General features: G+C 35.3%; 1 protein-coding gene across 1 annotated transcript in view; it reads right to left on the reverse strand.

Moving 5' to 3' along the window:
- LOC148949748 (uncharacterized) overlaps positions 1 to 16,332 on the reverse strand; it is a 107,451-nt gene that overhangs the window by 7,209 nt on the left and 83,910 nt on the right. The window contains exons 10-13 of the mRNA XM_089092776.1: positions 15,587 to 15,736; positions 9,677 to 9,800; positions 5,930 to 5,998; positions 167 to 452 (exon numbers count right to left, since the gene is read on the reverse strand). Coding sequence (XP_088948902.1) covers positions 167 to 452; positions 5,930 to 5,998; positions 9,677 to 9,800; positions 15,587 to 15,736 — 629 coding nt within the window. The remainder of the gene's footprint in view (positions 1 to 166; positions 453 to 5,929; positions 5,999 to 9,676; positions 9,801 to 15,586; positions 15,737 to 16,332) is intronic.

A 16,332-nucleotide genomic window follows, 5' to 3' on the forward strand; every position in this document is an offset into this window, starting at 1 on the left:
ACAGAAAGTAAAATATCTAAATAAATAAGCCTTTATTAGATAAAAATAATAAATTTTCAACAAAACAAATAAAACCTTAAATAAAAGCAATAACAAAAACTAAAAGTTCCACTTCGTCAAAATGTATTTTAGAAACAGTCCTAGAAATATGTATAAGAACCCTTACCGAAATTTTCTTTCCCTTTGGTTGTATGCACTCCATCACTCAATGGTCTATTTTGCATACCTTCAGTCGAATAGGCATTGCTTTGACGAGGTCTTAGTGATACTCTGGGTATTAAATTTTTTGTTGACGACAAATCTATTTGTTCAGAATAAAGCTGCACTTCAGGTTGGAAAACTCCAGCTTTTTGACGCTCTGGACCACCGAAGCGACTGCGCAGCAGAAACGGGGGAGATACTTGATCTTCTGTGAGCTTATCATAGGCTTGAATTGGTTGCTGTGTGTAGTCCTTAAAAAAGAAAACTTGTATTTCGTAATTATGGCGTAACTACGGTTTGAGCCCAGATCCCTTCTCCCGATATGTGAAATTTTTTAAGCTATTTATTTACTGTTTTGACCCCCCAGTAAGCACACAACTCTGTTTCAAGTACGTACGTAGATTCTTCAAAACCGTACCGCTTCCCAAACAAATATCACGATTTCTACGGCTTTTGTCGTATTTATACATAATTTGCCTATTTTACAGACTTTTAATAGTTACACCTCTCCCCCCCTTTTCCGAAACATAATTCTGCGTACAACTCTTTTTAGTGTTTTCAAAAAGACCACTAGGGAACACTTGAAGCAATTTTAAATAATGTAGGACTAGCGAATAATGAAAATCAATGAGGCACCAAAGCAGGGGGCTACTTGTAAACAGTCTAAGGGACTAGCATAACCTTAGAAATTATCTACTGGCTTAAAAGTGCTGGAGTGCCGTTTGGGGAGGGCATGGAGGGGGGGGGAGTTGCCCCCCTCTGGAATGTGGAGACGAAATTATTATATAGCCCATGCTCCTTTAATATCCGAAAGTAGACCCCTCTTGCCCCCCCCTCCTAATAAAAATGTTGTAGATTCGCCCCTGTAAAAGTGTATATTGAAAAACTAATGAACGAATCAGGTATTAAATCGGCGGGGTTCTTAGCCCCTTTTTCTGACTTACGCTTAAGGTATGATGTGATTGGATAGCCAAGATATGTGACAGACGGTTCTCACTAAAGTTGGACCTTCGACTTCGGATTGGTGCTCATTTGGATATAAACTCGAGTTAGTATCTTGCTGATTTTAGGAACAAAAGGCACTTAAAGTCGGGGTAGCAGCCTGATACCAATTGAAAACCAATAAATAAAATCGATGACATGATACTATCTTCCTGTATTTAAAAGAAAAGCAGCATTTGATACTTTCCAACGAAAATAGAGGTTTAGTTTCAATAATTATACTTTTTCATTTCCTAGGGGAAGGATTTGGAGGTAGTAGAGCATTGGAGGCTCACCTTCTATTTCTTGTATGTTTGATTTTAAGTTCTACCCTCCTAGCGTAACATTTTTAGAAATTAATGACCCTACCGGGTACCTGTATATGCGGTATAATGCTTTTTATCATTATGGGAAAGCAATCCCCCTTTTTCCTTGTCAGAACTCTTACCTCTGGCTCACACAGAAAAAATTACAGGATAGACAATAATTGCGATTAATTTTAGCAGCCCTGATGGTCGCACAGGATTGTCTCAATCTGAGAAATCTGATTTGAAGATTTATGAACTCTAAAAAACAGATTTTGGAGATTTTCGGATTTTTTTTACCTGGTTTAACTGATTCAAAGACAGCCACGAATTAGCTGATGATAACCAACGGCTCGGCACGCCTTCTCATCAAAAGTGACTAAAACAGTGTCAAAGTTGGTAATTTAGCTGGTCAAACCTTAAACTTAAGGTCAAGGAAATAGCTGAAGACCTGGATTTAAGTGCCTATGCGTTTCAGCCACTTCTATCTAATGATTTTAACATGCGCAGAGTGTATGTGAAATTTAGGCGAGCAGAAACAACCCTGACTTGAAATGTTCCAAGAATTATTCAACTTGGAGACAGCCAAGGCAATAAAAAGTGATGAATCATGGGTTTCTGGGTTTGACCCAGAAACAGGGTTTGACTCAGGTCAGTCTTCTCAGTGAAAGAGACCAGATTCATTATGAGAGGAGAAAGTGACACAAAGTTAGTTGAATATTAAGACATTGTCGAAGGTTTTTTCCCATGGGGAGCTTGGATCATTAATTTACCTTTTAGAGGTAGAAAGTTTACCAAAAATGATAGGAATACTAAAAAAGTGGATACAAGAACACTCTACAGGGATACTAAGAAAATGGTCTTCAGTGTCTGGAAGAAAAATCGAAAAAAGACCTTCCTTCTGGAAAGAGAAGAATTGGATCATTACCCAAGACAATGCACCCTCGCATCGTGCTTTCTCATCTCAGGTAATTTTTGCCAAGTTCAATATTCTTATGTCTCCGCAACCATTGACTTCTACTGATTTAAACCCTGCTGAGTTCTAACTGCGTCCAAATTAAAATTTTCATTGAAAAAGAAGATATTTGACACAATTAGCTTCATACGCAGAAAGCTATTTGTGCCCAAACGGAAGACAATTTTCAGAAAAGAGTAGAAACACTGTTATGTTTTGTGTGTTTATTCTGCAAGGGATTAATTCGAAGTAATTTTATCGTAATAGTGCTTAGTCTTACAACTTTGTAAGCACACCAATAATTCTGCTATCTTTCTATAATTGACTCCTACCTGTTTAAAAAATTAAAACTATCATTTAAAGAGAATGGATTTGATTCAATTGGCATCCAAGCTAATACACAGAGAGCTCTTTGCACCCATACGGAAGGCAATTTTGGTGTACATTTTGTTTTGATCTGACTCCATTTTTAGGATCTATGGATTATTGTATTTCTTAGCATTGGGTATGATCGTCTCTTACTAGGTTGCTGGCTACCACTGTAATCTGGATTTAATAGTGTACTTCTTGTTTTGATCTGACTCCATTTTTAGGAGCTATGGATTATTGTATTTCTTAGCATTGGGTATGATCGTCTCTTACTAGGTTGCTGGCTACCACTGTAATCTGGATTTAATAGTGTACTTCTTGTTTTGATCTGACTCCATTTTTAGGAGCTATGGATTATTGTATTTCTTAGCATTGGGCATGATCGTCTCTTACTAGGTTGCTGGCTTACCGCTGTAATCTGGATTTAATAGTGTACTTCTTGTTTTGATCCGACCCTATTTTAAGGAGTTATGTCCATTTTCATTTCTTAGTATTGCACGTGATCTCTTACTATGTCTAAATTGAACTTCTCGGATGTTCTCTGTTTCCTGTTTCTTATTAAGTCTAAACTGAAGTTCTCGAGTCTCACGAATAAGATCAGTAAAATATTTATATGACATAGTGTTAGAATTGTTTGCCATATGGACATTTCGTGGTGTAATGGTTAGCACTTAGGACTCTGAATCCTGCGATCTCAATTCCAATCTCTTTAAAGAAAATCTCTATCACTCTTTAAAGAAAAACCATAATTTTTAATATCATAATATCATTTGAAGGAAGTAATATAATAATTTTAGCTGAGTGAATGAATAGAGCAGAAACTAATGAATCCTATGATATCATCAATTGTCCTTTTGATGCAAGCTACAGCTGTAGAGTTGTCGCAAAATCATGTTTGTCACATGGAACATGAAAGCTTAAGTTGTCAACTAAATTGCTAATGACAAACGAATGCTACTTCTGTGTGAACATGACTGTGAAAGAGAGAAAATTGTTTCCTTTGTATTTAGGACTGAAAATCGCAAACCGTAATCCATAAACTATACAAGGAGATCAAATGATATCCTTATGTAACATCTTTCACTTTTTCTATGGGAACAAAAGGAATAGGGAACTTATAAGAGGGATCTTTGGCAATTTAACATGAGAAGATAGGAATTAAAAACGAAAGAGCCACATAAGCTGCAGCATCTGGCATGAAAAGTTAAAAAAAAAAAAAAAATTGGGAAAATTTGTATGATTAGTCTGCAATTTCATAAGGTTAAAGCTGATTATTTCTCTGTAAGTGGTAATTTATCTAATTTTTTGTTTTCAAGAACTAAGTCAAGTCAAAATCCTTTTTACATAAAGTAGCCCTAGGTTAGCTGGAGAAAATCTTAATACGATGAAAGCTGAAATTTTCCTGTAAGTGGTAATTTATCTAATTTTTATTTCCAAGAATCATGTCAAGCCAAAATCCATGCTACGCAAAGTAGGCCTCGGTTAGGTTGAGAGGTTAGCTAGAGGTTAACATAGGTCTTCTCAATTTATATAGGATAGTGCACTTTGTCCTGGTAGGTCTACTTATGACAAAATCTTTCTTTCTTTGGCCTCCCTACATTTTAAAGTACCTGAAACCAACAGTTTAAGGTTGGCTGAAAAAGGAGCCAAATGCTAGATGGCGTTGGGGATTCGTTTTATTCAATACAAGCGCCAGTTTCCACTCCTAGAAGTACACCACGCTATTTTCATTATAATATGAATATCCTTAATTGTCTAAAGCATTCTGACCTGTAGATAAGCATGAAGTCTTTTCAACTTGCTTTTCAGTTTGATATTCGCAATACCTTTCACTAGAAGTTTTATAAGCCAGCTTTTGCTTTCCATTATCTATCCGCAACTGGCATTTTTTCACCGGTAAAACATAGCTAACGATCTGGCAATAATTTTCAATAGTATTTTTTTTATAGGCCAAATTTGCTGTCCATCTGGTATTCGCGAATGGACTTTTTCACGGTTAAGGAACGGTTTTTCGGCAATATCTTCCGTTAATCTACCAAAGCAGGGGGGGGGGGGGCCTTTTCTGGTTTAAAATTTATTTTTAAGTGTTCTTTTCATCAATTTTCTCTTTTTTCATTAAAGCTAGATTGGGAAAGAAACTTATTTCTCATCTTGACTACAAAACTATTTTCCATTCTCATTGACACCATCAAAGTCAAAAACGCTCTTTTAGAATTTTTGTACCATATTTATTCTGAGAAGTACCAATTACAGTGAAAATGGAATGTGACTCCTATCGATTTGGTATTGACGCAGATAAAAATGCCTTCAAAAATACGGAAAACGGGGACTTAATGAAAAAGTGCAATTTTTGACGGTTACGGATGCCAAAAAAAGCAATATGGATGAAAACATAGCAAAAAATAAGCTAAAAGAATATGGAATCAAACAGCTTAATAAGTCCTAGATTTTCTTTGAAGGTGAAGGTGTCTTTGGTTTTCAATAGATTTTTAAAATTTCAATTTTTACAGACGAAAAGCTTTGTTGAATTTAACAAATTAGTTTACTTATTTGTTTTCACGGGTCAATATGGCAACCCTGGCAACAATGTAATATTGCCCTAAAAACTTTAGGATTGTGAAACAACCAAAATAAAACCTTAGGAAGTAGCTGTTTTCAAGTATTGATAGACCTAAGATGTGTTTTTTTTTTGGGAGGGATGCTTTATTTTGATGTCCTGGGCGCTTTAATGCTTACTTAGCGGTTTTAGACCTTTTTTTTTTCTTTACTCATTCTAGCTCTAATTCTGCATCCCAGCTTGCCGTTTTTTTTGTCCTACTTTAGACTGCATTTTCCATTTTCCCTTCATTTTTTATACTTTGTTTGACTTCTGACTATTGGTCTTCTATGTATTTTCTGACTATGTATTTTTAAGAAGCTGGAGAGGAAGGGGGAGAAGCAATATTGTTGTTTTTTATTTTTTTTTCAATTTAAGATAAAAAAAAACAATAAAAATGCCAAATAAAGACGATCTATTAAATCCAGGGGAGGGGAAGCAAAAAATCTGAATGGCGGAATGCCTTCATTCCCGAATCTAGATTTCATCCATTTATGTATAATTTACAATTTAAAAACATACCAGCTCTGGTAATTCGTTGTTGTTTCGCTTGATGAAAATGAAGAAAGCAGACAGGAGTAGCACTAGTCCCTAAAAAGATACAAAAAAAGTAATATGAAGTAGTTACAATGTTAAATTTCATAAACGAAGCAAGTGTCTGATAAAACTCAAATATAGATGGCTCAGTAAAAATGATCTTGATTACATGTGTATTAAACAAGTATGCAGCATAAGACTACCCATATCGTAACCCATGAATTTGAAAGACTGCATTGAATGGTAAAATTATATCATTTCGAAATGATATTTTTACCTAGTTTTATTGAGACCAATGAAGATTTTAGGAAAGTTTTCGTTCATAGCAAAAAAAATTTCATATATAAATAATAAAAAACTGCCACCGTTCTGTCCTTTTGAAAGTACATATTTTTTACAGTAGAGTTTTTTTTAGACTTTTTATTTTTTATTTAATTAATTTTTCTTTCATTTATTAGTTTTACTCCGCTATTTCATTTTATTATTAGTGAGTTAATGAATATTAATAATATAGCATCTTTTTATAATTTCAAGATAAGGATAAATTGATTTGTTTACTAATTCTGAGTATAGTAATGGTCAGCTTTCACTAGTAAATTCTGTTTACATGTATATTTAACTACCTCTTTTAGTCTCATCCGGATATTTATTTTTGTATTTGGCTGGAAAATTTTGAAAAAAATAAACATTATACTGTTTATATTATATATTGTCATATTATTGTTTATATATTGTTATCTTATTCTTATGTATTATATCATTTATATTAAATAACTGTTATAATTGTCGGGAACTAACAAAATTGGAATTGGTGGTAAACTCCCGTAATACTAGGAAATTCCAAATTAAAAATATTTTAAGTAGAAAGAAATTGTTTTTATACGAATCAGTTTGAACAATGCTTTAAAGAAACTCTGAGTTTAAAAAAGGGAATGTTTTCTTCGGTAAATAGAAACAAACATAATTTATCTTAGGTTTAGAATATCGTACAAATAACAGTTCAATAGGGGCAAATCCTTTTATTTGAAAATGAAACAACAACAAAAATCTCTGGATATTTCGGTCACACATACAGAGGTCATCACCATCAGATAGACTAAAATAATACAAATAAAACATCGACATTTATAAAAAATCTACCAACTGATTACATATTGCTTAACGTTTTTATTTTTATCAAAATAGTTATAGATTTCTAATTGCTTTTATTTCCTAGTTTCAGGTCCATTGACTTGGTTTTCATGTGAAGGTTATCAGGCAAATAAAGGGCAATGATATTAAAAGAACCTAAATTTAGTTTATTTGACCGTAGTAAATACCTACGTTTAAAATATATGACCTGAACCAGACTTACTAAGTATATGCACGAAAAAAACTATAATAAAACAAAAAATAAATATATAAAATTGGGAAATGTTTCAACACGTGCTAATAAGAAGAAACAACCGTGGCTAACACAAAATCTGGTTTTAAGAAAGCTAGACATTACAGTTCTCTTTAAAGTAAGCTTTTAGAACACAGTACCTTGCCAATTGCAAATAAAACGAAATGAAAATATTGAAAAATGAATATAATGTTTCAAATAACATAGAGAAAAAGAGCAAAAAACTACCTTTTTCATTAATAGTAATAAAAGTCCGAATATTTCAACTTCACGTCCGGAAGCCTTTATCAAGGAAGAAGAAGAAAACTAAATTAAACAAACTACATAAAGAAAAGAAGAAACAAACAAGAAAAAAATTATATTCTTCTGCAATAGATTTTTATTTAAAATTTGACTTAAAAACCAACAGAAACTTTTGATTCAGCAATCACGAAAAATTTGTTTGACCTTCCACACCCTAGGCTACTATTTGATCCAACAAAAGTAATTAGTACTTGTGTTAGACTTTTACAAAATTCAAGGAAAATAATAAAAACTAAAAGAACTATCTATTGGGGGATTAGCATAAATGGAGACGAAGCGGGATATAGAGTAAATATTATGTCTATTAGTTAGTTAAAAAACAGGTAAAACCTCAAACAGTCCAAATAAAAACATTCCTCATAATCAGCCCCAAAAATGTTTGAGCCTTACAAATACAGACCATAATGAAATAAAATTTGGAAAGAGTCGACGGCCTTCTGCTAAATTAGTAAACAAAAGAGTCTTTACAATTGAGTCAAGAGTCTTGACCTGTATTTAATTATAACTGCTTTAAACTAGGGCATATGTAAATTTTAATAAATGAATAGACCCTTTCATTTTGCTAGATTCCATTAAATAACAAAAAACCAACTGTATCCCCGCTGCTGCTTTATTATGATATACCAGTGTTAGGGCCCTTGGCTCTGATTATCAGATAAATACTCTTCTGGTTAGCTAAATTAGCTCCTATTGGGGACTCTCTGTATCCACCCAGCCCTGCTTTTCCTTAAATATCCTATAATATTTATTTTTGAATTTTCCTTTGGTAAATCTTGGTCTGGCTAATTAGCTTAGCTTTCGATATAGACAGTCTGGAGATGATTCATCGGCCAGGCAAAAAATAAGGTTTCACGATTAAAGACGGTGGGGTAAGAAGGGAAAGAGTAAGCCATTGATTCGGAGGAACGGGTGCGGATTTCGATTTTTTTCTACATAGGTTTTTTGTCATTTTTGCCTAGATAGAGTCTAGAGAGAAAGAGAGAGAGAGAGAGAGAGAGAGAGAGAGAGAGAGAGAGAGAGAGAGAGTAAAGTGTTTGGGATAGGAAAAGGGTCCTATACTATTTGAGATGTCTTTCCCGAGCAAACCCAGAAGTACCACCACGGGCTTGTGATACCGTAGGCCAAATATTGTAGCACATACTCTCCACAGATAGTAAAAGTGTAACAGCTGGACTAGTAGTAGCTGTAAAGTCACCACAGCCAAAATGCTGTCGGGAGTGGCGCTGATAGAACATGCGGCTCGTCACAGATAGTCCAAGAGGGATCACCACCTTGTGATAATAACGCTGGTGCCAGCGTTGTCCCTTGTTCTACTTACACTGGTGGTATCAGTACTTACAACAGGAGAGACAACGTAATTTGTCGTACTATTTTTTTATTTTTTTTTTGTCGTACTTTTTTTTGACTTGTTACTATGGTGCAACAATCATTTGCAGGGTGAATATTATTATGTTAAATATTATTAAAATGTGAGTTTTTCTTGTTTGTGCTTTGTTTTACTTTTCCCTTTTCTTTAAGTTTTTCTTTAATTAGTTTAGCTTGTTTTATTCTTTTTACGTTGATGAAGGCTTCGGATGTGAAGCCAAGTTATTTGAACTTTTATTATTATTAGGGGAAAAGGTTGATTATTTTGTGATTTTCTACTGCCTTATTTGGCATATTATATTCGTTTTTCTATATTTTCATTTCATCTTAGTTCTCTTCAAAAACACCCAACTAATCCCACACAGTTACATCACTTACCAAAAAGTATTATTACTGACGGACTCCCCATATCGAGCAATGGCTCAGGCCACAAAGACGCACTGCTCCACTGAGCAAGCTTTGTCCATAATATCTTAAAATGTTGTTCAGTAAACAGTAAAAAATGCACTATAGGGTGAAATCATAGTTTCTTCATTAAAAGATAGGATGAGTTAGATCCTATAGAGTATTATTTTATCCTTTCTAATCTATCTACCCTCCGAAAGGGGACATCCCACAATTTTGAAGCCATTTGGATAAATATTGATAGACACGGAAAATAACTCAAACCTGTCACTTACCTTAAGGCCATTGACAACAATAAAGCAATACGAAAGTTCAATGTTTTTGTCCAAGAGAAAGAAGCCAAATGTCCAAGTTATAGTAAGGACCATGGATAATGCTAAAGAGCTTTTCCACCACAAACTGAATAAAGAAAAACAAACAATAAATAAAAATGTAAATAAAAAATAAAAAAAGGAAGAACAGACCAAATAATAAAAACAATAAAAATACTCCGACATCTCTCTATTGACAAAACCTTGTAAATCACTTATTATGATTATTGAGCATTGTGGAATTCAAACCGATCATTACCCTTTTTTGCCTTGCACTACGAAGTTAACGATGCTGTAGTACTAGCAGGAGAGGGAGCATATAGATGAGGCTGATGTTAGTCTCTGCACTTAGTAAAACTGGGCAGGAGATCTAATTCAAAAGGCCAAGTCCTATGTCTTGGTAAATATGTGGAAACCTAAATAGGCTAGTTTCAGCTCTGGGTCCTATTGCTTAACATGTAGTTATTTGTTTCCTTTTGTTTTTACTTATAGGTTGGTTGTATTTTCTTTAAAGGAACATTGTTTTGTTATTCTACATTCCTTGAGGGTAGACAATCATGTGGGCTAGGGATACCCTCTCATTCAAATACCTAACTGTTTGTTGTGATAACAACGAAGGAGGCAGTTCATTCTTTTTTCTGACGAAAAAAGGTCTTTCGTAGGAATAGTTGAGTGGTATGAATAGTAGTAGTTGTCATATTACCAATTATGGCAGAAGTTTCAATGAGAAAGAGTACTTATTCTTCTCATTTTTTTTTGGGGGGGGGGGCTTGTGGTACTGATAAGAATTTTGTTTTTGCTTAAAAGGTTTGTTAAGAAGACTAAGTCACTAAGGCTAGGAACAAGCGAAGATGAAAAGGTGAGGTTGGGTAATGAAAAGATTGATCAGGTGGGCAGCTTCACTTAGCTTAGTAGTATTGTTAGTGAAGATGGTGGAATCAGTAAAGATGTTAAAAGTAGAATAGCCAAAGCTTGGGGTGTTTTTTCCCAGTTAAAAAAAAGTTTTGAAGAATACGAAGATAATTCTGCAAACCAAGATTAGAATATTAAAAAGCTACAGTGATGATAGTGGTCAAATATGGCTGTGAAGCATGGGCGCTCCAAAAAACAGATGAAAATTTGCTAGATGTTTTCCAGATAAATTGCTTAAGGATTGTTCTGGGTACCCGGCGGACTGACCGTATTTCAAACAATAGGCTGTACGAAAAATGTGGTTCAATAACGCTCTCTAGGGCTATGGAAGAAAGGTCGAGGTGGCTAGGGCACTTTGTGCGGATGAAGGATGACCAATTGCCGAAGATTGCTCTTTTCGGCTAACCGGCTAGGGCTAAACGGAAAGCAGGTCGTCCTCGTCTGGGGTGGGAGGACGTCATAAAGAAAGATTTAAAGGAAATAGGAACTTCGTGGGAGGTTGGAAAAAGGAAGGCTTTGAATAGACTGGGATGGAGGAGGTGCGCGCGTAGCTGTTTAGCCTCAGACGGCTTGGTGCTGCGGTGAGTTGTTAGTAATAGTGGTAGTAGTAAAAGGTTTGTGTATGTGTAATGTTGTTACCTTATTATACTTTGCCAATATGTATTGCAACCAAAATATTAACAATAGCAAATGGTGCGGACTAAATTAATTAAATTGGGCCCCCAGGTAGCGGCCGGTCTTAGGCTAATATAATAGGCAGCGCGATAACGCTGCCGAAGTAAAGAACGATGTGGGCCAATGTATTGTTTACTTTTTCTTCTCCATACCCGGGCACTTCGTATCGAAGGAGATGTCGTAGAAACTTCGAAAAGTGCTCATTCGAATTGAAATTGGAGTGGCTAGTGCCCTTTTTAATATTCGAAAGTGATTGGAGGGCAACTAGCCCCCTCCCCACGCCCGTAATTCCCCCAAACACATCCAATCAAAATTTTGAGATAGCCATTTTGTTCAGCGTAGTTGATTTCCAGACAGAAAATATCTTTTTGAGGAGGACACTGCCCCACAACCCTCGGGGCAAGGGTTTTAAGTTATGCCCTGGGGGCATATAAGAACGAGTTTGGCACAATGTAAAATTTATTATTTTTTTCCTTTAGAGCAGGGCACTTCATATGGAAGGAGTCATCGTAGAAACCTCAAAAGGGGCTCATTCGATTGGAAATCGAGAGTTCTAGGGCCCTTTTTAATGCCCTTCTTCTCCATACTCGGGCACTTTGTATCGAAGGAGCTGTCGTAGAAACTTCTAAAAGGGCTCATTCGATTGGAAATTGGAGTGGCTAGTGCCCTTTTTAATAGTCGAAAGTGATTGGAGGGCAACTAGCCCCCCCCACACCCATCATTCCTCCAAACATATTCAATCAAAATTGTGAGATAGCCATTTTGTTCAGCGTAGTTGATATCCAGACAGAAAATATGTTTTTGAGGAGGTCACTCCCCCACAACCCTCAGGGCAAGGGTTTTAAGTTATGCCCTGGGGGCATATAAGAATGATGTTGGCACAATGTATCATTTATTATTTCTTTCCTTTAGAGCAGGGCACTTCCTATGGAAGGGCTCATCGTAGAAACATCAAAAGAAGCTCATTCAATTGGAAATCGAGAGTTCTAGTGGCCTTTTTAATAGTCGAAAGTAATTGGAGGGCAACTAGCCCGCCCACACCCATCATTCCGCCAAACATATCCAATCAAAATTGTGATATAGTCATTTTGTTCAGCATAGTTGATATCCAGATAGAAAATATGTTTTTGAGAAGGACACTCCCCCAAAACCCTCAGGGCAAGGGTTTTAAGTTATGCCCTGTGGGCATATAAGGTTTTTATAGAAGGCGTTGTCGTAGGAACTTCAAAACAGGCTCATTCGAGTTGGAAATTCAAAGGGCTAGTGCCCCTTCTAATAGCCGAAAGTGAGTAGAGGGCAACTAGCCCCCCCCACGCCCATCATTCCCCAAAACACATCCAATCAAAATTTTGAGATAGCCATTTTGTTCAGCGTAGTTGATTTCCAGATAGAAAATATGTTTTAGAGGAGTACTCTCCCCCACAACCCTTAGGGCAAGGGTTTTAAGTTATGCCCTGGGGGCATATAAGGTTTTTATAGAAGGCGTTGTCGTAGAAACTTCAAAACAGGCTCATTCGATTGGAAATCAAAGGGCTAGTGCCATTTTTAATAGTCGAAAGTGATTGGAGGGCAACTAGCTCCCCACGCCCATCATTCCCTCAAACACATCCAATCAAAATTTTGAGATAGCCATTTTTTTCAGCGTAGTTGATTTTAAGATAGAAAATATGTTTTTGAGGAGAATAATCCCCCTCAACCCTCAGGACAAGGGTTTTAAGTTATGCCCTGGGGGCATATAAGATTTTTATAGAAGGAGTTGTCGTAGAAACTTCAAAAAAAGCTCATTCGATTGTAACTTCAAAAGGCTAGTGCCCTTTTTAATAGTGTTTTAAAATAAATGTTTTTACTTCTATAGCCTTCATAAATCAAATAATATTAACATTTTGATTGCCAAATATCAGTATATGTATATTAAGCTGACAATGCACATTCATTTGTATTTTTTTCAGTAAAGTGCAAATTATTTTCTGGCCTTGGGAAGGTGTATGGGTTTTGAGCCCAACTTATGTTAATTTCTCCAATCAAAATCATCCAATCAAAATTTTGAGATATCAATTTTGTTCAGCGTAGTTGATTTCCAGATAGAAATTATGTTTTTGAGGAGGATACTCCCCCACAGCCCTCAGGGCAAGGGTTGTAAGTTATGCCCTGGGGGCATATAAGGTTTTTATAGAAAGCGTTGTCTTAGAAACTTCAAAAAAAGCTCATTCGAATGGAACTTCAAAGGGGTAGTGCCCTTTTTAATAGTGTTTTAAAATAAATGTTTTTACTTTTATAACTTTAATAAATCAAATAATATTAACATTTTGATTATTAATATCAGTATATGTATATTAAACTGACAATGCACATTCATTTGTATTTTTTTCCGTAAAGTATAAATTATGTTCAGGCCTTGGGAAGGTCTAGGGGGTTTCGAGCCCAACTTATGTTAATTTCTGCTCGTTTTGAGTTTGACTCGGTTATCTTTTGTAATTTCTGGCATATAAGGTTTTTATAGAAGGCGTTGTCGTAGGAACTTCAAAACAGGCTCATTCGATTGGAAATTCAAAGGGCTAGTGCCCCTTCTAATAGCCGAAAGTGAGTAGAGGGCAACTAGCCCCCCCCACGCCCATCATTCCCCAAAACACATCCAATCAAAATTTTGAGATAGCCATTTTGTTCAGCGTAGTTGATTTCCAGATAGAAAATATGTTTTAGAGGAGTACTCTCCCCCACAACCCTTCGGGCAAGGGTTTTAAGTTATGCCCTGGGGGCATATAAGGTTTTTATAGAAGGCGTTGTCGAAGAAACTTCAAAACAGGCTCATTCGATTGGAAATCAAAGGGCTAGTGCCATTTTTAATAGTCGAAAGTGATTGGAGGGCAACTAGCTCCCCACGCCCATCATTCCCTCAAACACATCCAATCAAAATTTTGAGATAGCCATTTTTTTCAGCGTAGTTGATTTTAAGATAGAAAATATGTTTTTGAGGAGAATACTCCCCCACAACCGTCAGGACAAGGGATTTAAGTTATGCCCTGGGGGCATATAAGATTTTTATAGAAAGAGTTGTCGTAGAAACTTCAAAAAAAGCTCATTCGATTGTAATTCCAAAAAGCTAGTGCCCTTTTTAATAGTGTTTTAAAATAAATGTTTTTACTTTTATAACTTTTATAAATCAAATAATATTAACATTTTGATTACTAAATATCAGTATATGTATATTAAGCTGACAATGCACATTCATTTGTATTTTTTTCAGTAAAGTGCAAATTATTTTCTGGCCTTGGGAAGGTGTATGGGTTTTGAGCCCAACTTATGTTAATTTCTCCAATCAAAATCATCCAATCAAAATTTTGAGATATCAATTTTGTTCAGAATAGTTGATTTCCAGATAGAAATTATGTTTTTGAGGAGGATACTCCCCCACAGCTCTCAGGGCAAGGGTTGTAAGTTATGCCCTGGGGGCATGTAAGGTTTTTGTAGAAAGTTTTGTCGTAGAAAATTCAAAAAAAGCTCATTCGAATGGAACTTCAAAGGGGTAGTGCCCTTTTTAATAGTGTTATAAAATAAATGTTTTTACTTTTATAACTTTAATAAATCAAATAATATTAACATTTTGATTAATAATATCAGTATATGTATATTAAACTGACAATGCACATTCATTTGTATTTTTTTCCGTAAAGTATAAATTATGTTCAGGCCTTGGGAAGGTGTAGGGGTTTCGAGCCCAACTTATGTTAATTTCTGCTCGTTTTGAGTTTGACTCGGTTCATCTTTTGTAATTTCTGTTCGTTTTTGGGTTTCATTTATTTATCGATGCTGATTTGTGGTAGTTTCACGCTTGGTAGATTATTTGATTTTATTTTTGCTAATTTTTTTTAATGGAGTTCTTTACTTTTCTTTGAAAAACTTATTTTGTGGAAAAAGTTTTTTAATTAATCACTAGGTAAACCCAGCCCTCCTTTAAAATACTAAATGTACATGTTAGGACCATTTTTAAAAGTTAAACTCACATGTTAAAATTTATAAGGTTAGAAGAGATAAGGGGACAACCTCCCCTTATGTGCAATAATTCACCCAACATGATTTCATCCAACTCTCCAGTGAATTACTAAATTTGCATTTTATGACCTTTTTAGTAATGAAAAATTTACGTATTAAAATATACAGTGAGAAAGTGTGGGGGAGGGACCGAGGGGATGATTTTCTCCAACTTGCTATGATTTCAGCTCTTAAAGTTTTATCCTCATTCTTGGCGGTCGTTAAATTACCATTTTTTATTTAAATGTAAAAACTTACCCAACATAACTGCACCTAGAGTCATCTTTCTTCCCTTTTACTTTGTAGGCTCTGTCGACTCCATAAACTGTGAAGATTATATTCAGACATATCAAGGCAAGGGCTGGGGCATAAAAGTTCCAAACATAGTCTGGGGTTGTGAGCCAGCAACTAGAAAGAACAATTCTGTACAACAAATATATTACATACATGAGTACTCACAGGTTCCATTGACTTGGTGAAATATTAGGAGAATTCCACAAATTAAGAACAAAAATATATTTTATCACCCTTTTTTAACTTCCTAAGAAGGTCCAGATTTTGTCATTACGTGTACGTACGTGAACTCCGTGTGCAAACATTTTGCACGTGAAATGTTGGGTCAACTTTAGTTAAGGTTTCTTTGATGAACAAATTTCAAGCTGCTTCGAACGGCGTGACCCAAAAATCCCTAAGATTTAGTGAAAAAGGTTTCACCAAGAGGAATTACTTTTTTTTAATATGAGAAATAAGGGATCGTGTTGACATTCCCGACAAGGTATTTACTTTTTTCTTCCTGACTTTAAACTGACGTTTTAAACTGATAGTTTCTCAGAAACCTTGAGAAGGTAGTGATTATATTCTTACATGGTCAGCACACCAGAAAGGAACAAAGAGTATGGGTTACTTATGAGAGTGGGAACTGGAACTAGTGTCGAAAAAACTATCAACACCATCTAGCGTTTGGCGACGCTTCAAATATTTTCAGTGAAATAATAGCAATAATT

This window comes from Artemia sp. Qi Xiang Cuo, chromosome 8 (genome assembly GCF_049724085.1).
Source record: "Artemia sp. Qi Xiang Cuo chromosome 8, ASM4972408v1, whole genome shotgun sequence".
In the NCBI taxonomy this organism is placed as follows: Eukaryota; Metazoa; Arthropoda; class Branchiopoda; order Anostraca; family Artemiidae; genus Artemia; species Artemia sp. Qi Xiang Cuo.